Below are 27750 nucleotides of genomic sequence, written 5' to 3'. Positions count from 1 at the left end.
CAGTCCTCTTTGGCACTGACTCAGACATTGCGTCACTCGCCATTAAAAAGCATACACGAAGATCTGAGACTATTTCACGTGTGATGTGAGGCGTAAAGAGACAGTACGCTAGAGACGAGAATGGCAGAAATAGCAACGGAATCGATGAGAAAATTAACATACCAAGAGAAAATGACTGTTACATTACTTTCTCACTGTGAACTTGAATACGTAATGTAAACGTAATAGTATTCACAATAATAATAATAATAATAATAATAATAATAGTTTAACAGTCTTTAACAGACCAATGTACAATCTCTCTTTCAGCAGATATAAAATGCAGGCATAGATGTACGAAAGTTAAGTGAATTAGTGAAACTACGTAAGTACGATCTATCACGAAGATCACAATACAGATGTAACTTTTCGTGCTTTCCACACGAATCTGTATTGAGTAAATCGCACAATATTTCCTGGATGCAACAGGTCGACATCCTCAGACGGTGGTAGTTGCAGCAACAACCATGACCTGGATATGTCGAGCGGTTGCATCGATAAAATGATGAGCGTTTTACACAGTACGATCCAGCGTCAAACCCGAGCAGTGTATTTACGTCATAATCCAGTTATCCATAATGCAGACAGAGGTTTTTCTATGCTGTTCTAATGCACATGCCAGCGGCATTTGCGAGAAAACTTGTAGCAAGTTATGTATGGAACTTGGAGGGTTCCCCACACCCAAAATTCTGATACGTTTTTTCTTTGCAAAAAGGTAGTGACACAGGGGAAACAATTCTTATGTTGTGCTTCATAATGTAAAATGTAATGAAGAAAAATAAAAGAACTTCTTTGTAACTGTCGATCCAGAAAAGGTATCAGGCGTTGTTCTATCTTATAAATTCTAAGAAGGACAAGGTGGAATAACAGATCCATGGGAAAACAATACGCTAAGTAAAAAATATAAAAAGGAAGATAATAAAGGAGGAATATTCTTATTTGAAGAAATAGTTGAGACAGTAAAAGTAATATTTCTGACCAGGAATAACGGCGTTAGGTAAAAAAATTGCCAGTGCTTAAGTTCACAAATTACATGAGCCTTGAACTAATAAAAAGGATTATTCAGAACGTTTTAATACAAGGGACTGACTACGTGCCAAAGAATAGCATAAAGGAGATAAAAAAGTATAAGGAAAAGAATGGTGACTTGACAAATATAATAGTAAGTGAATGCAAAACGGTAAAGTTAAAAGAAATATCATGAACAGGAAATTTATTAAGTAAGATGGCCAAACAAAAGAAAATCTCTCTGAAACAGAGTAGTGCTGGTACATGTGGCTCTCTTTAACAAGGGAACGCTACTGATATGGAATTCCAACACTGAGTTGGCAGAAGAACTAGCAACATTTATTTAGTCTTACCATTTCCTTAACTTGCTTAGACACATTAACATGTAAGTTAATTGTGACTAGTTCGAACGGATTCGTTCATTTCCAAGCCATTACCCGAGAGGTTATATTGTGATTAACGAAATAATTTCATAAGATAATATTCATACATGAATATATACGTGCGTATATGAATGTAGAAAACTAAGCTGTTCTAACGCTCATTGAATGACGGATTTTCGATACGACTTGTAGAAAAATTATGCCCATCAGACTGTGCAAGAAGAGATTGAGATCCACTGTAGTATATTCAGTTTTCACTGTCGTAAAGGATTTGGAGGAAAATGTGAGGAAATCCGACGTGGTTGCACCTGCCATCATTTTGCCAGTAACACTGCTTTCTCCAACTTAGGTGGTTGTCTTTTACTCAACGAAAATTTTAAATATTTCTGTCATCTATCATTAATTAATGTTTCATCAGTTCATATTTTTTCTATCGTCCACAAATTCTGCATGAATATCTGCTTTCTGTCACCCATTAAAATGGTGGCGACCTGTTCTACCCAGCCAGGAGATTTATACGTTCTTCACAATGTAAGAAAATTCTATTTACTTAAATTACGGTAATCATTTCTTGCTAAGAGCTATTTCTATAGTTTTCAGTCTTAGTTTCGTTTACGTTTGAGTTAATGGTGATTAGTTTAGAACGTAGTTGTTCATTTACAAGCCATTACTTGAGACATTCTCACGTGAGTAACGGAATAATTTCACAGTATAACATTTACACATTTATAGTAGTGTCCTTCTCACAAAAAGGTCTGTTGCTAAAGAGGGGAGAAATTCTAAGGTACCAGTTTCAAATTTGTTTTTGATGTTTGTTCCATAACATCTGTAGTGTAATCACAAATAATCTACAGTTCTAAAACAGAAAGCAATGTGGGATAGAGCAATAGGCCAACAAATGTCCGAGGTTAATGAGTTTCAACAATCCAACATGTACATTTTTATAACGTTTCCTCTTTTGTTACATATATATTACCTATATACCCGATGGCGTTCCAGCACTTAAAAAAACACTTAAGTATTCGAACGCAACGTTGTGTCAAAATTTCAAAGCAATCCATAAAGTATTTCGAAAATTTGAGATTTTGTAGAAATGAACATCTACATTTTTATTTATATAGGAAATGCAGATGTTCCTAGTCGCAAATCTCCGACAGTTTTAACCGATTTCTTTGAAATTTTGACACAACGTTCTATTGTAATATGCATGTGCTGTTTTATTTATCCATTTTTTAAATTATGTAATGCATAAACGTACGTAAATTTAATAACAGCGATGCATTTTTACAAAAAGTCTCACAAAGATACACAAGTATTGTATGTCATATACTAAAGAAATAGGTACCCAATAACACTTCTGTATTTGAAAGCAACGTTGTGTCAAAACTTCTTAGTAATCGGTCTAGAACGTTTGGGGATAGACCATTCTGGAATAACAAATATTTACATTTTTATTTATATAGATACTGAATGTAAACCAACAAACTAATACAGTCACTGAAATACAGTTAACGGTTAGCTTTACTATTTTACATAGTTGTGGCGGTCACTTGCTTGAGCAACGCAGCAAGTCATATAAATAGTAAGTATTGTAATGCATATCATCCAATCATATTAATGTTCTAATCAATTTTTTCTTCTCCATAGGAACCAAAATGGCTATCTTCTTCGATTCATGGGTGACTGAAATGTTGGCTGTACTGTCAACAGTTTTCGCAGTACTGTACGTTACCTTCAAAATCAATTACACCTACTGGAAGAAGAAGGGTCTGCCATACTTGGAGCCTTCTTTTCCACTAGGAAATGGCTGGAACACGACACTAATGAGGAAATGTCCGGGTGAAGATATGAAAGACGTTTATTCTGAAACAGAAGGCAAGGACGTCGTGGGTATTTACTCATTAAACAATCCTCTTCTTGTTGTGAGGGATCCAGAGCTGATCAAAACGATCATAGTGAAGGATTTCAACTACTTTCCCGACCGGGGCATCTACGTAGACGAGGAGACAGATCACCTGACGGCGCACCTCTTCTTCCTCGGAGGAACCAAGTGGAAGGGTCTGCGACAGAAACTGACGCCCACGTTCACGTCGGGAAAAATGCGCGCCATGTTCGGCATAGTGCTCGATTGCGCGCGGGTTCTGGCTGACGTCACACCTGCGGGCAGTGTTGTGGAAGTCCGCGAGCTGATTGCCCGCTACTCCACCGACGTCATTGCTTCCTGCGCCTTCGGCATCGACGTTGACAGCCAGCACAACCCCGAGGCGGAGTTCCGTCAGTGGGGACGGCGCTTCTTCAAGCCATCTATCCGTTCTTACCTGACTCAGGCTCTGGGATTCTCTAATCCCAAACTGCGCAACCTGCTGCCAATAGCCTTCACACCAAAGGACATCACAGAGTACTTTACACGCGTCGTTGATGACACAGTCAAACACCGAGAGAAGACAGGCGTCATTAGGAAGGACTTCATGCAGTTGATGATTCAGTTGAAGAACATTGGATATGTTGATGACAGCTTCTCAATAACTGGGCAGAAAAGTGCTGAACGTAAGTCTCCTTTATCAGCGTTTTGTTCTTCTCTTCTTCTTTCCAAAAAGGCTTAGCCCTTCGTAACCTATCCTGGTTTCACATAATTTATTCTCGTCTTTCCTTGGGCTTCCCACGCTTCTTTCTCCGACTGGCTTACATCTACTTGCAATTTTTGGCAGTCTTCTTTCATTCATATGGTCCAAATAATCTTTCCACTTTTATGTAGCTGTATTTTATCATTTAGGTTACACATTTGCAACACTTCTCTGGTCTCTTTCTTTATAAATCGGTCTTCTTTAGAACATCTTTTCACAGATCTTAGAAATTTTATTTCCGCTGCTTTTAACTCTCTCTCTCTCTCTCTCTCTCTCTCGCTCTCTCTCTCTTATCCATGACTCATTCCATTAAGCAGCCTAGGGACAGCCATTACATTATAGAATTTAAGCTCGACGTCTTTACAGATATTGTTCTTTAATGTTCACCCCGTAGTGCTATATATCATTTGGAACTTATTTAATATTCATGTTCCTATTGTCATCAAATGACATATTTTAGTCACAGTAGCTAGGGACTTGTTCAATTAGCTGGTTATTTATCCTTTATTTGGGCTTTTAAGGGGTTTCTTACTATGAACGCTATCATGTTTATTTTGCTTATGGAAGTATTCAGATTATATTGAGTTGAGCACAGGTGCAACTTATGTAACGTTCTTTGCAATCCATCTTCTCTTTTGTCTATAAGCAGCATGTCATCATTGGATAGCAGCACATTAACAAGTTTGGTTTCTCCTGGGTCAACACATTGTGATGGAACTGAAATTGCCACAAACGAATGGTGCCATATAAATGTATATTAAACACTGTATAACACTACCAGCTATATTAAATTGGCAATACGAGGATAATGTTACTCCTTTGAAAGGAATTTGATTTGACAGCGATTGTGTGAAATGGACAGGTACTGGACAGTTTTTGTTTCACGAAAGACTAGCAGTAGCAGGACAAACGGCATTCACACCTAGGTTCTATTAGTTATGAAATAAACTCCGAGTATTTAAAAGAAAACGCTCGCCACCCTAATTAGCCAAACTTGTGCCAAGTACTTCCACTGTTCATAAAGAAAATTAACTATAGGGATTGACTTTACTTGATATTGAAATTGGGTATTGAAATAGGATATCAAATAGTAGCACAACTTAGCAAGCATTTTAACAGTGATTTGATATTAACTAGGCAGAAGGAACATGAAACCTTTTGGCAACAACTGGGTCTCAATAATACTTACTGTTCACACATTAAAGTATGTAAGTTAATGACCATTACATGCAATTGATTACTGGTGGTGGGGCACAACTAACTTCGACATGAGGATCTTTCAGGGACTCAGACTAAAGCTGAGCACTTCCTTCAAGCCACAATATGAAAAACACTTTTAACTACAGATACGTAAAAATGTAAACACTGTTACAAACCTGTACATTACTTTCCATGTGCTAGACCTTCCAATTTATTAGTCAGTAACTACTTTGAAGAATCACAGTTTTATGCAAATACCTTTAATACTGCACTAACAATGACATCTAAACAAAATACTTTTGATCTTCCCTTTGTAATTATATTTTGGTATAACTTCACCTATTGTCCCATAAAAATCACCTAAAGTACTTCAGAAAAAAGAATCACTGAATGTTAAAGAAATCTCCTGCTCGACAAAAGTTATCAAACGTTATTCATTAAAGCAATTACTTTTCAGTTAAGTTAAGTAGGATAGTTGAAAACACTTTGCGGCACTTGGTAAATGACCCTGCCTAGGTAAATGACTTAAGTTTAAAATATAGGTCTCAACATGAAGTTCGAACAAAACACTGTTATTATTTTAGTAAGAAACTAAATAACTAATCAATTCAATTTTACAGCGTTCATCTGATTATTTGAGACGAAGGTGATGGTTGTGGCGATCTTTTGCGGCAACTAAAAAAGGCAGAAAAGTCGTCACAGCTCCTTTCGTATAACAAGCTCTGAAATTTCTCTTCTTAGTGCCGGATATTTGTAGTTCAGAGCTAACCAATGTATGCCATGAAAAATAAGCCAAAAGTCTTCCACATCCGAATCAATAGTCATTACTCTTATTGCTCCTTTTGCCTCATTCAGCACAAAACGTGTAAACAGTTTGCTGGCTAACCACCAACTGACTTGCAACAGAAAGGAGTCTTGCGAAATCCACCTTTTCCGTTCTGGCCAAGCCAGTTTCTTGGCAGAGGGACTTACCTCCAGGTTTTACATGATTACAAAGAAACTTTCCCTATGCACAAAGCAGTTCCACATGAATAATTTTAATATTTCAGAACTTTTGAAGAGCATTGCTTCCGAAATTACATATATGCATTATCTATAGTAACATAAATTATTAACAAGACAGTTTCATAGATGTTACATCAAAGAATATGGTGCTACAGAGATTAAATTAAACGTGAGCAGACAAAGATATTATATGAGATAAGTAAGGTGAAATCGATAATAGTGTTACAAGTATCAGAGAAAGGGTATAGTTATATCTGACTGTTTAATTTATAATTAATATCTGAGGGTCTCTTCCTTCCTACAGAACTATCTGTATGTTCAAATACAGACTCTTTATTGCTCATGTTAGATGTTCACAGTGCCCATGTATTTGTAAAATTTCCCATAGTATATTCCTGTCTACCCTGTCAAACACCTTTTTAAAATCGATGATTGTGATGTATATATCAGAAGCTTATATTCTCTACACTTCTGCATTATTGTTTTTGTTTTGTGTACATTACTTTAGAAAGATCTTTCTGTCCTCAACCCATACTGAACTTCAGATAACTTGGTCTCTGCTATGGATTGCAAATGAGCATTAAGTATCTCAGAGTATATTTTGTATCCTGTGTTCACGATAGTTATTTTCCACCATAACTTTTATGCTGGATGTAAGTCCTGTCTTGAAGACTGATACTAGATTTGTTCCCCTCCACTGCTCCAGTATCCTGTTTCCAAGCCAGCGGGTATTTATCAAGTGTATAAATCGATATTGCAGTAGTATTTCTGGAATTGGATCAAGCTATTTGTTTCCATCATCTCCTCTTCTTCCATCAACTGATTATTATTGCACCAAAGATTTTTATGATTTTTCACCGAACCCTGACTTTCTGTTACAACTGTCTTCACAGTATCTCTCTCCATCTTATTCAGGTTTCTCAACAACAATTTATAACAGAAGTCTATACACCCTTGCACATCATTTTCTGTTTGGGCGACAAACCTATTCCAGCAATCCTTATAACCGCTTTTGGTTTCTTTCGTTGTTATATGTATTTTTCTCTTGATTCTTCTGAGTCATTTTATATTAAATTCAAAAAGGATTTTCTTTTTCTCTTAATGTCTCTTTCTGTATTCCATATCGTTCTTATAAGATATTGTCTGATGTTGTTATATGCTATGCCTATGTCTTCTGTTGTTGGTATTTCTAACATATACTTAGTCAGTCATCTTTGATAAAAATCTCTTGTACTAAAATCCCATCTCCTTAATACTGCTTCTCTTCCACATTGGCCACATAATCATTTTACTAACGAGCAGAAAATGATCTTTAAATTGTCGCTTCCCGTGTAGACTCATGTATCTTGTACCATTCCCTTCATTTTTTCGCTGACTAATACATAGTATATTAGTGATCTCAATTCTATGGCACTCCAAATATATTTGTATATTTCTTTTTTTGGAACAATATGTTTGTGATTTTTAGTTTGTTATAACTATTGAATGCTCTAAATTTTATTCCATTTTTGTTAAGGTGTGCTTCTCCATGTTTTCCTACCACATTTTCTATTTCCATATTCCTCGCATTTAAATCTCTTGTCAGAGTTAAACAATCTTCTTCATTCTTTTCGTCTATATCCTCCTGCAGTGTATGACAGAACTACTCAGTATAGTCTACCCTTCCTTCACATGGTGCATATAGTCCAGTCAGGGTGAGATAACCTCTTTCAGTCTTAATATCTGGCAATAATTATTTTCTCATTTACATATCTTGAGAATGTGAGGGTCTTTTACGATTTCTTGTCATTTAATAGTTCAATTCCAGCACTTACCCTGTTTTGGTGTTATATGCCACTACACATCAGTATGTACTCAAGCCATCTTTGGTGACCTTTACATTTTTTCTTAGTTTCACTAATCATTGCCATATTTATGTTTCTTTGTTTTTACTTTCTTTACAACCCAAGCTCCTTCATGTTGAAATTACTTACATTCCATGCAGCAGTCTTCAATGTATCCGCTCTGTCAAGTCGTTTGCCTTTTTCCTAGCCTTGGTTGCGTCTATCGGGTCTGTCTGGCTTCTTTCTATGAAACTTGAGTGTTTTAATGCTTCAAGTAGATTAGGTACCATCCCAATGCAGGACCCCCAACCTGGAGGATCAGAGGTGTTTATTTTAGGGTCTCATTCCTAGGCAAGTTGCCTTCACGTGGCTTGTAAAGCCTGTTTACACATGCGGTAAACCTTCTGATTCAGCCTTTAGGTGCCACATTTGTCCGTAATTTGGCTCCTCTGAAACCACATTAGTTCCTTATCCTGGTACCTACAGAAATCTTACATTTATCAGTGTCAGCTTAAAACATTTTTGTATGAATATATCTTATTGTGCTTTCATTCATATTACAGACAACAAAGATCTCATTCAATGACGTGAGATTTAATGTTGCTGATTACTAAGACATCATTGCTTACTGCAGTTTTATTGTAAGTCCTTAATGGTTAGCCGTACTACATTATTCATGTATCACTCTCTCAGTCGTAATAACAATTTGGTGAATATTTGTATCCAGAATCTAATCGCACAACGATAATTCATTCTTTAAGAATGATATTAATACCAATAAATTGCTTTCATGTTATCAGCTCCATCATCTGTATAGGTGTCAGGAGGAATATGTAGTAGGACAAAAAAATTCCCTTTCTTAATCTCCTAACAGAATCTTTCTTCATTGACAGCAGCTGTGTGAGCGGTTCAATTCCAGTGACCAATAACTGGCGTCTTAATTCACTAAAGATCTAAAGATTTTGTGCCTGGAAAAATATTCATCACTACACCACTTTAGTTCTTTTGGTTTCGCCATCGACTGTGTCTTGCTCTCATTCCATGCCATATTGTGGGGAGTTTTTGAGATATGACGCAGGATATTGGCACTGTGGTGATAAGGAAATTAGTGCTACGAACTCCCTTCGTCTTGTTCTGAATAACAGTAATTGATATTTCCGCCATTACGAGCTCTCATCCAGTTGTATCGATGTTAAAAGACAACATGTGACGGGATACCTTGAAGATTTAGATAGATAGTTGGTGTCTACTGCAGTATACAATGATATTTCCAAAATGTAACCTAAACACTGCATGCAAATAGAGATCAGAAGTCGTGGAGTAATGCTGTGGCTCATATAGTAATAATTTCCGTTCCTTTTTGTGTCCCAAGCCCACGTAATAGACGACATTTCCGTGACCTTTGCATCAAACGCCTTAAGTAACAATATGTTAGTGAATATGACAGTAATGAGAGCATGAGGCACTCACTTTTGTGTTTTTGTTACTAATTACCGTAAGAATGGAAGCAGTGAACCCTGCATGTTGAGTATATTGTACAATCACCCGATCTTAAACTGACCCTCGACATGTTTACCAGTTATTCTCAGGCACCTTTCAGCTCACTTACCCAAAGATTCGCGTATTTATGAGAACACATCTGTTTGCGGTCAGGTTTTGTCACGTGCATAGCAGATAAACTCTTCTAAGCTGTGTTCATTGCTGATTGGCTCGCGTTACATCAGATATGAAATGGAAGATGAAATGAAATTATTAATATCAGTGATTAAAGTCATGTGAATGAGACGGCCTTGTTACTGAACCTCCGCAAAATAAATATTTCTTTAACATACTGTCCTCCGAGGTAAAGAAAAATTGGGGGAGGGGGCCCTCCCATACGTTGTCTTCTACAAGGGAAACGTTCTCCGATAGCATGAGTAATTTGACGTAAAAAATGATTGGCAAACAGCGCTTGATAATTACTCTGGTAAAATGTGTGGCCTCGTGAATCTAGTCACTCATGCTACATACTAAAACACTTATACTAAATCATCTACATCTACATGGATAGTCTGCAAATCACATTTAAGTGCCTGGTAGAGGGTTCATCGAACCACCTTCACAATTCTCTATTATTCCAATCTCGTATAGCGCACGGGAAGAATGAACACCTTTCCGTAGAAGCTCTGATTTCCCTTATTTTATCTTGTTGATCGTTCCTCCCTATGTAAGTCGGTGTCAACAAAATATTTTCGCATTCGGAGGAGAATTTTGGTGATTGAAATTTCGTGAGAAGATTCTGTCGCAACGAAAAACGCCTTTCTTTTAATGATGTCCATCCTATAATCCTGTATCATTTCTGTGACACTCTCTCTCTTATTTCGCGATAATACAAAACGTGCTGCGTTTCTTTGAACTTTTTCGATGTACTCAGTCAGTCCTATCTGGCAAGGATCACAAACCGCGCAACAGTATTCTGAAAGAAGACGGACAAGCGTAGTGTAGGCAGTCTCCTTAGTAGGTCTGTTACATTTTCTAAGTGTCCTGCCAATAAAACGCAGTCTTTGGTTAGCCTTCCCCACAACATTTTCTGTGTGTTCCTTCCAATTTAAATTGTTCTTAATTGTAATACCTAGGTATTTAGTTCAATTTACGGCTTTTAGATTAGACTGCTTTATCGTGTAACCGATGTTTAACGCGTTTCTTTTAGCACTCATGTGGATGACCTCACACTTTTCGTTATTTAAGGTCAACTGCCAATTTTCGCACCATTCCGATATTTGATTCCATGATCGATCGAGTATTTCAACCTGACCATAAATAATTATTATGTTAATTTATTAAATAATTCCATGTGAAACTCAACAAATATGTAAATACAGTGCACTCTACGAATTGCACGTCTTCAGTATTCCGCTTCAGGACTCGGTCATTGTCAGAAACTGGTTGTAACTGACATTAGCGTTAGTGGGAGACGTACAGAGACTGCCAGCCGTAAGAAATAAGCAATGAGCGACGTGCCTGAAACAAGTAAAATAGCCCATATCTTACCATAGCAATATTTCTTTACGGACTTACATTTATACCACCTAGTTTTAGTTTCACCAACACTGCCTCCTAAGAGTATGGGACTAACTGCTTCAAACATCGTGTATAAATTATTATGTATCATATTTAAGACTACGAATTATTTTCTCCATATTACGAATTTAGAGGTATGTTTTCTGCAACCATTACTGTTGCTATTACAGTTTGTTATAATGTAAGAACATTTCGAAAGCAATTTTCAGGAAGAAGCTGCTTCTAACGATTCAATGTGAGATAGTGGTTCGTATCTTTAAGCTGATTTGTTTTGTGGTATAAGTAACAGTCTGTTTACGAACATATTTTGTCCCTGGCAGAGAAAAGTAAGACGCTGACGACCAAGGAGGTGGCAGCACAGGCGTGGGTGTTCTTCCTCGCTGGGTTCGAAACATCCTCCACTACCGTAAGCTTCTGCCTGTATGAGCTCGCTAGACATCGGGATATCCAGAAGAAGGTGCAAGAAGAAATTGACGACGTACTGAAGAAGAACAACGGTGATGTGACGTATGACATTATAATGACCCAGATGCCGTATTTGGAAAAGGTGGTGAACGGTACGTTGTATGTTTTTCATTACTTTGATTATACATTATTATAATTAAAGTATGATTATGAACCCATTAATGGACATTAGCGGAGAAGATCTTAATTATTACAAGTGGTACAAAAAAGTTTCAATTATCACATCGAAAAAATTAAACTACGGAATTTTTTGTTTGTTTTTGTATGCAGGTATATCTCTGCAGGTACACAGTCAAATCGCCACGTCGTAATGTCGTAGGAACCGGCTATTGGTGCCAAACCAGTGATGCAGCCCATCTCTGTTTGACAGTGGCTGCATCATTTTCTTTCGGCTCCACTAGTGGTCTTATGCTGTAGGCTGGGGATTTCAGTGTGTACCTCTACTGAGACATGCAGACGCAAAGAAACAATAAATTAATTACCTAATTTCAAATCTTTGGGATGATAGTTAAAACATTATGTCTATCCTTGTGAACATCAGTCCAAACAAATGACATAATTACACAACTTGCTGCATATACTCCTTGTTCACGTATTATGGCACAGTTCACTCCTACAAAATGATCACTCACTGACGTCCATACACAACAGTATTTCTCTGAATATTTATGCTCGTATCTTTACAATATAGGCCAATCACTGATGTACGAGGGCTGTTGAATAAGTAATGCAACGCTTTTTTTTCAGAAAGCCGTTTGGTTTTATTCAGGATTCCGATACACTTTATTATTGCTCACTCGTTTGGCTACTAATCCTATTTTTAGCCCGCCCGGTTAGCCGTGCGGTCTAACGCACGGCTTTCCGGGCGGGAAGGAGCGCCTAGACCCTAGCACGAATCCGCCCGGGCGACTTGTGTCGGAAGTCCGGCGAGCCGGCCAGTCTGTGGATGGTTTTTAGGCGGTTTTCCATCTGCCACGGCGAATGCGGGCTGATTCCCCTTATTCCGCCTCAGCTACACTATGTGGGCAAACAAGTTTTCCGCGTACGCTTACACCACTGTTACTCTACCGCACAAACATAGGGGTTACACTTGCTTGGTTTGAGTCGTTCCCGGGGGGGGTGGGGGGGTGGGAGGGGGGTGTCCACCGGGGGCCGAACCGCACAATAACCCTGGGCTCGATGTGGGGCGGCGGAGGGGTGAGGTGGACCGCAGTACTCGTCGTGGGATTGTTGACCACTGCGGCTGCGGCGGGGACGGAGCGTCTCCGTCGTTTCTAGGCCCCCAGTTAACATACAACACAATCCTATTTTTCAACGTACTCTCCGTTTAATGCGATGGCCTTACACCGCCATACTGAGAGGGCCTGTATGCTCGCATGGTACTACTCTTACTGGCTGACGTCGGATCCAAAGTCTTGCCACGTCAATATCCTCCCCGTCGTCCATGTAGTACTTCCTTCAGAGTACATCCTCCATTGGGCCAGACAAATAGAAATCAGAAGGTGCGAGGTGCTGGCTGTAGGGCGGCTGAAGGAAAACAGTCCAGTGAAGATTTGTTCTCCATTTGGATGCGCAGACTTGTGTGAGGCCTTGAGCTGTCATGGAGAAGGAGAAGTTAGTTTGCATTTTTGTGGCGACAAAAACGCTAACGTCAATTCTACAGTTTCCTGAGGGTGGCACAATACACTTCAGAGTTGAACGTTGACCATGGAGGAGGACATCAAACAGAATAACCCCTTCATAGTCCCAGAAGACAGTCACCATGAATTTACCGGCTGAGGGTGTGGCTTTAACTTGACGCCACTCCATGCATTGCCGATTTGTTTCCGGGTCGAAGAGATGAACCCATGTTTCATCGCCTGTGACGATGTTCAAAAAAATTGTCACGATCAGCCATGTAACGTGCCAGCAGTTCCACAGAAGGTCCTTCGTTAATCTTTATGGTCTTCTCTTAGGCGGCGAAGAACCCTGCCGGCACACACCCATGAGTACCCAACTGCTGAACGAGTGTGTCAGCACTATCAACAGTCACATGCAGTTCTGTAGCTAGTTTTTTATTACGACCCGTGAATAACCTCGAACAAGAGTGTCCACACGTTCCAACAGTGCAGGGGTCACTGCTGTGTGCGGCCGGCAGTCACGTGGGAGATCGGATATGTTCGCGCAACCTTGTTACGATGATGACAGACGCCTCACCCAACGACTACCCATGCTTTTGTTCACTGCCAGGTCTCCGAAGACATTTTGCGAGCGCATGTGAGTATCTGCGATTCTCTGGTTTTCAGCCAAAAGAAACTCAATGACAGCTCTCTGTTCGAAACGCACATCCGTTCACAAGGGCCATTTTGAAGACTACGTACAACAGCGCCACGTATCTGAACGTCGTGAAACTATGGTAGTTGAAGCGGGAGTATTATACGATGCTCCATAACAAATACAACATTATGGCCGAGAACATATATCTATTGCATTACTTATTGAACGCCATCGTATCCGTCATGCCACGGACTGCGCGGCCCCTCCCGCCGGAGGTTCGAGTCCTCTCTCGGGCATGGGTGTGTGTGTTGTTCTTAGCAGCAGTCAGTTTAAGTAGTGTGTAAGTCTAGGGACCGATGACCTAAGCAGTTTGGTCCCTTAGGAATTCACACACATTTACCGGCCGCTGTGGGCGACCGGTTCTAGGCGCTTCAGTCCGGAACCGCGCGACTGCTACGGTCGCAGGTTCGAATCCTGCCTCGGGCATGGATGTATGTGATGTCCTTAGGTTGGTTAGGTTTAAGTAGTTCAAAGTACTAGGGGAGTGACGACCTCAGATGTTCCAAGTCCCATAGTGCTCAGAGCCATTTGAACCATGAATCACACACATTTGAACGTCATCGAATGATCACTGCAAGCAAAATTCACGCACTTTGCAAGTGCAATAAAACCATTTCATCAATCAAAAGCACGAATGGAATTTACAGTCCATGAATTGTTTCTTCTCCACCATCCCGTCCCTACCTTAGAAGTTGTCTATGTGCCCAAGAAGACTCCCACTTTATCGCTGCCTAGCATTACCTGATTCTGTTACTTGCTGTTTATAGAGTGCTGTAGCGTTACAATAATATACCTAGGAACATATGATGTTTCTTAGCCGATGTTTTAATCTAATGACTCATTTTAGGATCACACGAAAGCAATGCCACCAAAGACAGCCGTTAACAGTTTCTGGCATTTTCTGCTTATTTCGTTATTGTGAGATTTGAGGTTGTACTTTGTGCAGCAATTGTAAGCATTTTTACTCTACACAAGTAAGTGCCTTATAATATATTAACGCTATTTATAAGATTTTGTTAGTTCTGCAGTTATACAATTTCGTGATGAACGAACTCCTATGTGGATTACTAAGCCATACTCCTTTGGTCTTGCACCATGCTGTACCTAACAACGGAGACAAGTTCTTCTACCATGGAACATGTGATATGTGCGAGTGAACAGAGTTTCTTTACCGTCCTAACAACTTTACCTGTCTTGAGAATGGAAATTTGTATCTGTTTTCAATAGTTCCTATTTCAAAATGTTTCTAACGTTAAACTGGTTTTTGACAATGTTTCTCCTTAGTCTGATTTCTCTTAATGATTATTGGTGTGTAGTAGAGTAACAATGTAACAAATATACTGTTAAATACAGTACTGACAAGATTTTCCCAGTTGGAGCAGTTCGATATTTTTGTTCCTAGGTACATGTTTGGAAAAAGATTTCTGCGAATAAATTTTTTGTAATTTCGGAAAAAGAGTCACCACATTACGCGTGAATGCTATTATTTAAAGACAGAGTAATTGAACACATTTACCTTCAGTTGCATGGCTGTCTAGACGCAGAAGACTGAAAAGTACTCTAACAAGGAACCACACTTCTACTTTGCAACCAGGTACAACCTACATCCTATGTCCTACGTACACGTGGGCGCTTGGACACACACACACACACACACACACACACACACACACACACATACAAGAGAGAGAGAGAGAGAGAGAGAGAGAGAGAGAGAGAGAGAACTTATATCTTCATTTATTCAGCAGAGAGAGAGAGTATTTAATGCCTTCCTTAATTGATCATTTCTTCAACACTTTACATTATTAAGTGTTTCGCACAAAGAACCCTCTGCACTCATTGTTATCAGCCACAGAATGCTGTAACATCTTAAACCGTATTTTCAAATTTATTAATGGATTTTGGGCATCACCCATACACCAAGCCTCAGACCACAAAACAATAATTACGGATCATTTTGAATATGTTATTTGTTACAAGTCCTACAAGATTTATGATGAATTTTGATTTGAAGTTATTGTCAGTGGTCCAGGAGCAGTGAATTGTTACTGTGTGTGACAGGAGTAGTCAAGTTTATGTTAGTGTTCTGACTAACAATTTAGTTTTATAATTGCATGGTTTGCACAAATGGATACGGTTGATATAGAGAGAATACTTCCTCTCCCAAGTTTAAGTGTTTTCATTTGAATATACGCTGACTGCTGTTAATAAGTATCCTATTTTGTAGCAACCCCACCTTCCACTCCCCTCAATCTAACAGCAATACAGGAACCTAGAAGAATTAAAATTCCATCGCCTTCAGACATTTTGTTAATTGTTCTGTATGGTACTCTCTCTTTTCACTCCCAATCAGCGTGTGACGTGGATATGAAAACCTGCACAATGATGTTCACTGTCTTTCAGTCCTCCGAAGAATAATTTGGATGATGCCATGCTCAAACTGTCCTCTCCTAATACACACCTTGCCACACTTAATGATGAAAATAACAGTTACACCAGAAAGCAGGCCATAAAAAACATGACATGGTACATAAACAATAGATGTTTAACAAACCGACAGTGACAAAACAGCACATATTGATACCTGCCTGTAGTGCGTTTCGTAAAATACTTAGTAGTTGGCAAAGGCCTTCAGAAAACAGTTAATTGGCCAAACGGTTCAGGACTTAATGATTATCACATCTTCTCTTTCTCTATTGTAAATACCACGCTTGTACATTTTCTTTGACTTATTTTCAGACAACAACTGAAGTACAATCGCTAAGGGAGACAAAACTCCATATCGAGGACCAGTGTGGAGTACTTATTAAAACTCATCCGTTGACATAGTTCCCTTTTTTTCTTTCAGAAACCCTTCGTATGTATCCGCCCGTTCCAGTTTTGAATCGCGAGGCGGTGCAGGATTACAAGCTACCAGGATACGACTGTGTCTTGGAGAAAGGAACCAAGGTGCTCATTCCAGTCATGGGACTCCATTATGACAGGAAATTCTTCCGAAACCCCGAGAAATTCGACCCGGAGCACTTCTCTGAGGAGCAGAAGGCATCGAGGCACCCCTATTGCTATCTACCCTTTGGCGAAGGGCCACGCATCTGCATTGGTGAGTCACTCCTCCTTTCACCTTTACTCTTTGTTGTTTTAGTATTCCGTTCCTCAGTCGGTAAAAACAGAACCTTATATGATCGCACTGTTGCCCTTTTCCTCAAGAGCGGTAGAGAGAGAAGATGAAGTTAATGTCAGTTATTACAGTCTACAATCCTTTAGTGGTGCTAATATTTGTAAGTCAATGGAATGAAAAGATGTGGCCGTTTTATGCCACATATTTGGATACTTGGAAACTCACTCATCAAAACCTATGATGCTAGATGAACTATCCATATACATAGTTAAGTTTGTACGGAACCCACATAGTGCTATTCGCATTCGCAGCTGTTCGGTTTTTTTACATAACTCATATGAAAATATTTTCACGTCTAGTGCACACGATGAAAAAGTATCACAATAACATTAATTATTAACATATGTGACACGGTATAGGATATCTATGTTTAATGCAGTTCCCAACAACTCACATCTGGTGTCAATTACGATTTTGCCAACGTATCAAGAAACGTAAGTACTTTAGGTAAATATCTTTAGTTAATGTGAAACACTAGAATAATTAATCGTGCTGACTGTTCGAACACTACTATGGTGGTTCTTGTGGTCGTGAGGCCACAGACTCGATCGATGCAACTCTCACCTTAGTCTATCCTGTTCGGAACTAGAGCTACCTGCATCTATTTCAGTCACGGCCTCCATCTACAATTTTTGCCCTCCACACTTCTATTACCAAACTGAGAACGACTTGATACCTTACATCTATGTATCATCCGATCCCTTTCATTAGTCAAGCTGTATCACAATTTCTTTATTCCCCCAACATCGTTCAGTACCTCCTTTTGATATTCAATCTACCACTCTGATCTTCAGCATTCTATTATTCTCTTCTCGCATAGACTGTATACTGTCCATGTTTCACTCCTGTACAAGGCTGAGCTCGAGCCAAATACCTTCAGAAAAGCGTTTCTAGGATTCAGTTATGTATTCAACGTCGAAAGAATTATCTTGCTCAGAAATGTTTTTGCTTAATATTCACAGTCATCAGTTATTTTTCTGACTACATAGCAGAACTCAGCTGTTATTTTTAGCCTCTCATTTCCTACTATAATTCCCTCAGCATCGCCAGATCTAATTCGACTAGACAATCTTACGCTTCCTGTACTTTATACTTATAGTTTTCACAGTTTTATACTCATTGAAAAAATAAACCCGATACAAGTCATCTATCAAAAGCACTCTCAGTTCGTGCTGTTTTGTGCACGAAACTTTACATCTAAATCACTTCTATGAACAAAAATCGAAGCGCCTGATTAAGTAAATGAAACTCACTGAAATACAATGGGTGGAATCAATAGTGATACAGTAACTGAAATGGAATCACACATACTGTTGACCTGTAATTTAATGAATGTGTCTTGATAACTAAAAATCTGTGCCAAATCGGTACATCTTGAAATACGGCTCCACATTTATCCCGGAAAACTGGAACGAATAGCATTGTTAATGGCACTTCTTCCGTTGATAGAACACTAATTTTTATATTTTGCTTTTTAAAGTTTTTTTCTGGTGCGACTATGTTTGTATTTTTTGACGTTTAGACATATATTTGAACATGTGACACGTATCTCTTTCAGCAACTTGCTTACACTATATGGCCCACGCTCAGTCTGAGGCCACAGTGCAGCGTGTTGGTGTGAACATGTTTATATGACATGCTTGAATCCAGTCATGTAAGAATATAAACACGATTCTGTAAGGAAGAAGACTCAACATTATACTTGTTTCCTTTTTTCAGTACTCCATAGTCTTCTTCTCCATGTTGCCATTTAATTTCTCATGCCTATGTCTTTTTTTTTTTTTTTTAAGTTTACGTTGAACTCTGGAGGCTTCTGTACTTAAAAGTGTTCCTATCTGTAGTTTCTGATAACTTTATGTTTTTTCTATTCTTTACTTATTTTTAGGGGGCAGATTATCGTTGTCCTATTTCTTCAGGACTTCAGGATTATTATTTTTGTTAACCTGATCTATTTTATTCGGTAGTGATGTTCTAAAATTTTTTATTTACTGATCCCCTTTTCTTCAGCTTGTCGTTGTGACTTCTACATTTTGAAATTATTTACTGAACTGTCGCATACATCCCGTTTCATAGACTAAGATTTTGCCTTACATAGTAAGGCAAAATCAGATCATTGCTAAGTCAGCTGGTAGTAAATATACTAGAGCTAACGGAGATCAAACACAAAATTTTTGTTAGGTGGATCCACAATACCCACTAACTATCCATTCACTATCGATGCATTTCTTATCTGTGTAGCGTTGTGCGCATTTCTTTTTGGAAGGTCAAACAACCCTGTGCAATTCATCCACGACAGCAAGTTATCAGCAAGTTATATATGACAGTTTTAGGTAGTGAAATAAATTATTTCACGCTCTCCATACTACTGTAATGAAATTTAAGATTGTCAAGATTGAGCATGCGATGTATTTGAAATACTCCATCGTATTCGTAAATGTCTTGTTTGCATTTGGTTGACTTATGACTTTTCACAGGTTGCGATTCTAATTAGTCATCATTAGCACTAAAAACCCAGAAAACACAAGTCTGCAAACTAAATATGAAAGCTATACATATTTAAAAGAGCAGGATAAAAAGAAAAAGAAAACTGTGATCAGTGTGTTGTGGCGGACCTATACTATATAAAGCAGAGGGTATAGTTTTATTTTTCACTCTAGTATCTTTATAGCCACATTAGCATAGAAACCCAGCGTTGCTCAGTTATTTATTTACGTCAGTGGGTCCATGCGTACACCAAGCAGCGTCTGGCCTTGTGCTAAATGGTTATGACGTCATATCCCCTGAACTATTGAGTCGCACAAAGATACAATTTTGTAGCCAATAATAAAATACCAACAGTCGTTATTTTGGTTTTATTTGTCAGGCAACCAGTTTCGGCATTACATTATGCCATCTTCAGGCCTGCATACATCGAGTAACCCTCGTGTTAGAAACCAGTGCAGCACTGTCATCTAGTATTGTGAAGTTTTTTTTTTCCCCACAGGCATGTGCCCTCCTTAGACAGCTGTCAGCAACTCCAAGGAGCGCACATGCCTGTAGGAAAAAAATCTTCACTATACCAGTTGTTTTCTAACGCGATGGTTACTCGTTATATGCAAGCCTGAAGATGGGACAATGCAATGCCGAAATTGATTGCCTAACAAATAAAACCAAAATAACAACTGTTGGTATTTTATTATTGGAAATCCACCAGCAGTAGTCCCGCCCCCCAGACATTAGATGAAGTTACATTTTTTGCAGGTATACTCAACGGCATATGTGGGTACTGTCTCCACCATGTTTTGCGAATGGAGTTAGTAGTAATGAAGAAATAAATTTAAACGCCACGCACGATGAGGTAGTTTTTCATGTATCTCAAGGTTTATCATGTCATATCTCTTGAACTATGTGTTGTACAATGAAATAATAATGTAGGTAGTTCAGCAGCGTATGTCAATACTGTCTGCGATACTTATTTCGAATAGTGTTAGAGACAAAGAAGTAATAAATTTAAACATCATGCAAGATGCAGCGACTTTTCACGCATCTCATTATTTATGGCGTCATATCTCCCGAACTATGTGTCGTACACTGAATAATTTTGATCTTATATCCAGTGGTATATTAGCACATTTCCTGAACCATGTGTCGTACAATGATAAAATATTGTAGCTACATTCAGCGGCATATGTGGATACTGTCCGTAAAATGTGTCGCGAGTACAGTTGGTAGTAAAGAAGTAATAAATTATGACGTTATGATTTAAGCGGCACTTTTAATGCGTGAACAACGGCAAAGTAGTAAGCGTAAACGTTGCTCCTTTCATCATTTTGTAGGAGTTGTCATCGAGAAACAAGTTCATGAAGGTCTGAAATCGTGTGACGTCTGTTGCAAGTAGCCAAGTGCTCTAGTTCTGAAATAAAGTCTGGGAATTCACGTGTCGCGGACAAAGCTTCTTTTTAACCCCGATTCCCACCCCCCCACACATTTGATATGTAGGTAGTTCTTACCCACAAGGCGATTGTATCAAATTTTATTTCAGTCTGCAATACTGAACAGAACCTAGAAAGGAATGGGGTGATTTGTTGTGTGGACTGTATTAATTAAAACAGTTTTACTACTGGATTTCTACGTTTTTGCGTTTTTCAACACTTAATTCCTGTCTATGATTGGTTTTACTCAGCACTAGCTCAGTATAACGAATTATTTTGAAATTCATTGCCGGCCGCGGTGGTCTAGCGGTTCTAGGCGCTCAGTCCGGAACCGCGCGACTGCTACGGTCGCAGGTTCGAATCCTGCCTCGGGCATGGATGTTTGTGATGTCCTTAGGTTAGTTAGGTTTAAGTAGTTCTAAGTTCTAGGGGACTGATGACCACAGATGTTAAGTCCCATAGTGCTCAGAACCATTTGAACCATTTTTTTGAAATTCATTGCAGTCATACAGGGAACGAATGAAATTCGGTTTTTCACTCATACCGACAATTCAAGACTGAAGAAAAATAACATTATCAATAACATGTACAACTAACTGATGTTACTTTTTATTTTGTTGCAGGGATGCGTTTTGGGCTGATGCAGGTGAAGGTGGCGCTGGTACATCTGCTGTCGAAATTTGACTTTCTGCCCGTTGGAGGCAAGCAGTCGAAGCTACGCATGGCTCCAAACAACATCTTGTTGACACCAATTGGCGGAATCGACCTGAGGGTGGAGCGCCGACGAATGGCTGCGTGCTGAAGATGGGGCTTAAACTGAAGCTGAAGCTACGTTGGACAGCTCAGCAAGAGTGTCTGCACACCCTCTACTCGCATCCCTTGAGTACCGGATCCCACAAATAACCCTGTGTCGTGACGGAAAATTAATGTCATTTTATTGATTACAATGAAATGTTACAAGCTGCCAATTGATACTATTTCTTGTGTCATGTAGTGTCCATTAAGACTGATATCACTGTTAAAGCTGAACAGTTTTTTTTTTTTACCAAACCATAAAGATGTATGCATTGTAATGTCTCCTGCTCACTTGCTTTGTGTTGTCTTTGTATGCCCTTTAGAGGTGTCGAATACCTATCCTCACTTTTAACTTAGCGTACTTACTTACTTGTCGTCTCTACCTACTACTGTCTGAAACAAAACCACGTACGGTACGCTTGTTGCTAGAGTACCATTGCGAACATTTGTTGGATGTAAGGACCACAGCTTTTGCGCTTCATACAAGTAAGCAGGGGCTGACGTTAGTCAGAGACGTAATTTACAAGAATGTTTGGAAAAGTCAGAAGCAAGGGCCTGTACACTATTTTCCTTTCTTTTAATGAGATGATATGTAGAATCGCTTAATTAATTCCATACTATAAGTTCCTATCTCTGTCAACCTACAGATAGAGTATTTCTTTGATTTAGATATGTGCCTATAAAATCAGAACATCAACGAGTTTCTCTTGAAAGGAGAAGGCGAAAAGAATATTTTTTATGAATTAATAGAAACAGTAAAATAAACTGCTATTATCTAGGCGACGTGCACGGTCTCAAGATATTACATTATTTTTTCCTTCGCGCTGAAGGGAAACTGTCCTTACCATTGGAGGCAAAGCAGCGGATGATACTCGACTCGTTTTGAGATGGGCGAGGATAGAACATGGTCCTGCAACTGCGAGTTACATTTTCCATGGATTCTCTTATTATTTTCATGCCGTTGTATTGTTGCTTCCTCCAAACAACAATGACGCTGATTTTCTCCATCGTGCTGCCCTCGTGAGCTTTAGCTCCTTCTCGATAGGCACGTAGAACTCTAACCCCATGAGAATTTTACAGTACATACGGCTGAAATTTCGCTACACAGGAATGACGAAGCATATAGAAGAAAAACCGGATAGAGAGCACTCTGGTACCGAGGAAGTTCACGTTCATCTTACAGTTAGACAGTGTTTTGTTTTCCGTTTCGTACACACACATGACTAGTAGTCAGATGTGACTCCGCAGTAAAATATTAAAAAATTATAAGCCCAAGTATCAGATGTATGAGAGGGATTTTCGGGATTTTTTTAAATATATTTATGTAAGCTTTTTCAATATCTGCGTAGCTTCACCTGGAAGGGTATTGTCTGTAAAGACTGACCATGGAAGGAGTCTCTATTATAGATTATGTGCGCTCCAAAGATCATAACCACTTATTAGCACACAACACCCACTACAGATACAATAACCCCTGTCGGAAATCGAACTTCTACTGCGAAACGCAAGACACCCTCCGACAGTTGGGAAGCAACGAAATGAAATAAAATAAAATACATTGTTCAGGATATTTGCTCTGTAGATTTGTACCCGAAATAAAGAACTAAAGAAGTATAAAAATATTGGGCAATATCCCCCAGTCTGCTCCCACGCGAAAACTTGATTTTGTTAAGTGACCCTCCAAAACAAACTCTAAAAGTAGAACAATCACGTCGTGGCTTTATCGATCTGAGTAATAGTCACTTTATTGTACCTTAGTACAGCCTGACATTACTGTATTGTCAGCGTCTAACGCTAAAAGGCAAGGGCGTAATCTGATCGTGTTTCCAGCATACAGGCACACATGTGCAACTGCTGCCATTTGGCCAGAAAACAGCCACACAGCACATTCCTTTCCAATGCAAACAAAGTGCTAGAAATGCGGATTATTTTCTTATCAACATACAATAATTATACGTAAAAATTAAAGTCGTCCGATATTCAGACCGATTGTTAATTAACCTTGTGCAAATGTTTGCACATACACAAATTTACCATTATTTTTAACGCTGTGTGCTTCCCCATTGCGAGCAGGATAGCTATGTTATTTCTGATTCATTTTGGAATGCAACGACTGCAGTCATGTGACCACTTCGGAAAGCTCGTAATGATGACGTCACAGGCCCCGCTCCTCTTATTAGTAACGCTGTTATTACATCAAGTGATAAGTCACTTCATATTCTCCCCCTTCCCTCCCCTGCCCCCCTCCTCCTTTCCTTCAATTCCCAGCGTAGAATTAAAATGAGTGAGCCAGTCAGAATGTAGTTTTAACAAATAAAACAAATTAAAAATCCAAGAAGTCGGAAGCACTTTCCATCCCCTCCTCTAGAATCAATATTACCGTTGTATTAAAATAAGACAGTCAATTGCTTAGGGGCGCCATGTTGGAAGATATGCCATGGAAAATTACGTACCCTTCAGCATAATAGGCGCCTAGCTCAAAGATATGCATTATTTCTGTGAAAGTCAAAGATATTTATGTACACATACACACATGGAGATAAAATAACAAGGTAGTTGTCATTAAGTCATAAATTTGAAGCTGACCTCCGTCAGCTTGTATAGCCCAAAACATTAGGTTCGCCGCAGTTAATACCTTAACGGTTTATTTCGGTGATGCTTTCTCGTGGTATCACTCTGATGTGACCGCGCTTAGTTTCGACCGTTGGGGAACTGTATCAGCTTTTTTGATCCTATCCTAAGCAGCACCTTGTGCTTTGTTTGTGTGGTGGCGTAGTTGCTCCATTAAAAATAGCAGCTTGTCTCGTTTAGGGGTGTAGTAATCGATCCGATTGTAATCCAAAATTTAAAGGAATCACATTTCATTAGTAGGTCTGTTACATTTTCTAAGTGTCCTGCCAATAAAACGTAGCCTTTGGTTAGACTTCCCCACAACATTTTCTGTGTGTTCTTTCCAATTTCAGTTGTTCCTAATTGTAGAACCTAGGTATTTAGTTGAATTTACGGCTTTTAGATTAGACTGATTTATCGTGTAACTGAAGTTTAACGAGTTCCTTTTAGTACTCCTGTGGATGACCTCACACTTTTCATTATTTAGTGTCAACTGCCACTTTTCGCACCATTCAGATATTTTTTCTAAATCGCTTTGCAATTTATTTTGATCTTCTGATGACTTTATTAGTCGATAAAGGACATAGTCATCTGCAAACAACTGAAGACGGCTGCTCAGATTGTCTCCCAAATCGATTATATAGATAAGGAACAGCAAATGGACTATAACACTACCTTGGAGAACGCCTGAAGTTACTTCTGTTTTACTCGAGGACTTTCCGTCAATTACTACGAACTGTGACCTCTCTGACAGGAAATCGCAAATCAAAACACATAACTGAGACGAAATTTCCATAAGCACGCAATTTTACTACGAGCCGCTTGTGTAGTACAGTGTCAAAAGCCTTCCGGAAATCTAGGAATACGGAATCGATCTGAAATCCCTTGCCAATAGCACTCAGCATTTGATGTGAAAAAGAGCTAGCTGTGTTTCACAGGAACGATGTTTTCTATACCCATATTGACTGTGTGTCAATAGACCGTTTCCTTCGAGGTAGTTCATAATGTTCGAACACAATATATGTTCTAAAATTCTGCTGCATATCGACATTGACGATATGGGCCTGTAATTTAGTGGATTACTCCCACTACCTTTTTTGAATATTAGTGTGACCTGTGCAACTTTCCAGTCTTTGGGTACGGATCTTTCGTCGAGCGAACGGTTGTATCTGATTGTTAAGTATGGAGCTAATGCACCAGTATACTCCGAAAGGAATCTAATTGGTGTAGTCTGGACCAGAAGACTTGCTTTTATTAAGTGATTTGAGCTGCTTTACTACTCCGAGGATTTTTACTTCTACGTTACTCATGTTGGCAGCTGTTCTCGATTCGAATTCTGGAATATTTACTTCGTCTTCTTTTGTGAAGGCATTTCAGAAGCACTGTAGTATTTGGTATTTAAAACAGCTGTTGCGTGCACAAAACAGAACTAATGAACAAGAAGCAATCGTAACAGTAGTCTGCTAACCTACATCTACACACACATACGCCGCAAGCCATCATATGTTGCGTGGCGGAGGGTCACAAGTGTCTTATACACGGGCTCCTTTAAAAGGAGAGACAAACTGTCGTAAAACACACCCATCAAACAGACGTCGACCATTTTCCTTCCTTACCAGAATCTTTAAACGCTTCTATTCACATTGCTTTGCTGTATTACATCTAGCAATGTCAAGCAGTACCGTACTGGCTGTATCCAAACATTACAGGGTTTTTCCCCTATTCACCTGAATTAACTCAAATTTTTCTACATTTAAAACTAGCTGCCATTCAACACACCAACTAGAAATTTTGTCTAAGTAATCCTGTACCCTCTTACAGTCAGTCATTGACAGCACCATCCTGGACACCACAGCATCCATCAACAAATATTTGCTGACTGATGCTCACTCTGTCCACCAGGTCATTTGTGTATATAGAGAACAATAACAGTCCTGTCACTCTTTCCTGGGGCATTCCTGGGAACACCCTTGTCTCTGACAAACACTCGTTGTCGAGGACAACCTATTGGGTTCTATTAACTAGGAAGTCTTCGAGCTACTCACATATCTGGGTATCTATTCCACATGCTCATACCTTTGTTATGTCTGCAGTGGAGCACTGTGTCAAATGAGTTTCGGAAATCTAGGAATATGGAATCTGCCTGTTGCCCCTCATCCATGACTCGCAGGGTATGACGTAAGAAATGACACAGCTGAGATTCGCACGAGTAGTGCTTTCCAAAATCATGCTGACTTGTGGACACAAGGTGTTCTGTCTCGAGGAAATTTATTATATTCGAACTTAGAATATGACTGAGTTGTTTTAGTAACATTCCGGTTTACTCTTAACTTTTAATCTAAATCTACATCCAAATCCCATAATTATATGCCCAATCAGCAATTTAACAAACACATAGCAAGTATATTCTCAAATTCTAATACATATCTAGTTTTTAGCTAGTGGAAGAAATGCATCTTAGAAATCCGCACCTTCAGATTAACACTCCCGTCTTCTAGCCATTACACTACGAGAAACATCCGTAATATTAGTCTTCTTGAACACGTGAGTCCAAAAGCTTGTGAAAGGTAATTCTGTGGCTTTAACCTTTATTCCAAAACGAGTGAATTACCTGTTCAGGTTGCAAAAAACGAAGATAAGCGATTTAAAAAAAAATTACTGTTGAAATCAGTCTTCCATTCTTATTTAAGCCAGAGTAGTAGATAGTGAGACATTATAAGCGCATTCTTAAAAGCTTTTGTAGCCTCCGTACTTTATATTTGTTAGCATCTAGGTGCTGTCTCTGCGACTTGAACATTCAATCAGGTCTGTAATATGTGTCGTAAAATAAGAAATCCTAGGCACACGGGACATAGGTGTATACAGAGTGAGCGTCGGGTATCTCGCATTAATGACCCGCTCCCTTTGTCCGACGCCACTCCCTAGTCCGGTTTCTCTGCTGTTACTGCCAAATGGTTCGATTCTTCTGCTGTTTCCTCTGCAGCGGTCCAGTATTCTTTTTTTGCTGTTGAGTGTGCTTTTAAACTACTATAGGAGGTGCGACAATAAAGTAAAGAGACTGATTTTCTTTGCAAGATGTGGCAAACCTGTAGGCTTTCGTAGGCACAATATCTTTGACATTGGTCTTTGCTGCTTCTAGTCCAAGCAGCACATTGATGCAACTTCTCAGTCGTGAGTTGTGCTTTAATAAGTTAACACGTGTTTGTGTCTGTCGTCACGGAAATGGAATCGCATAATAGTGCACAACAGTATGCCATTTCTTTCGGGTGAAAACGCGACGACAATTTACAGTAAGCTTCAGAAGGCTTTTGGAGACGATATTATGTCAAGAGC

The 27750-nt window shown here is 39.1% G+C and overlaps 1 protein-coding gene across 1 annotated transcript; it reads left to right on the top strand.

Annotated features, from left to right (window-relative positions):
* The first annotated feature begins 3085 nt into the window (after positions 1–3085).
* Positions 3086–22584, top strand: LOC126088349 (cytochrome P450 6k1-like). Its single transcript, XM_049906485.1, has 4 exons — positions 3086–3977; positions 11463–11699; positions 16772–17023; positions 21636–22584. The coding sequence occupies exons 1-4, from the start codon at positions 3086–3088 to the stop codon at positions 21812–21814; spliced, it is 1560 nt and encodes a 519-aa protein (XP_049762442.1). The 3' UTR covers positions 21815–22584.
* Positions 22585–27750: the final 5166 nt, after the last annotated feature.

The sequence above is a fragment of the Schistocerca cancellata genome, chromosome 6 (genome assembly GCF_023864275.1).
Source record: "Schistocerca cancellata isolate TAMUIC-IGC-003103 chromosome 6, iqSchCanc2.1, whole genome shotgun sequence".
Classification (NCBI taxonomy): Eukaryota; Metazoa; Arthropoda; class Insecta; order Orthoptera; family Acrididae; genus Schistocerca; species Schistocerca cancellata.
Note: the sequence above shows the minus strand (reverse complement) of the source record. Positions and strands in the feature narration are given on the sequence as shown.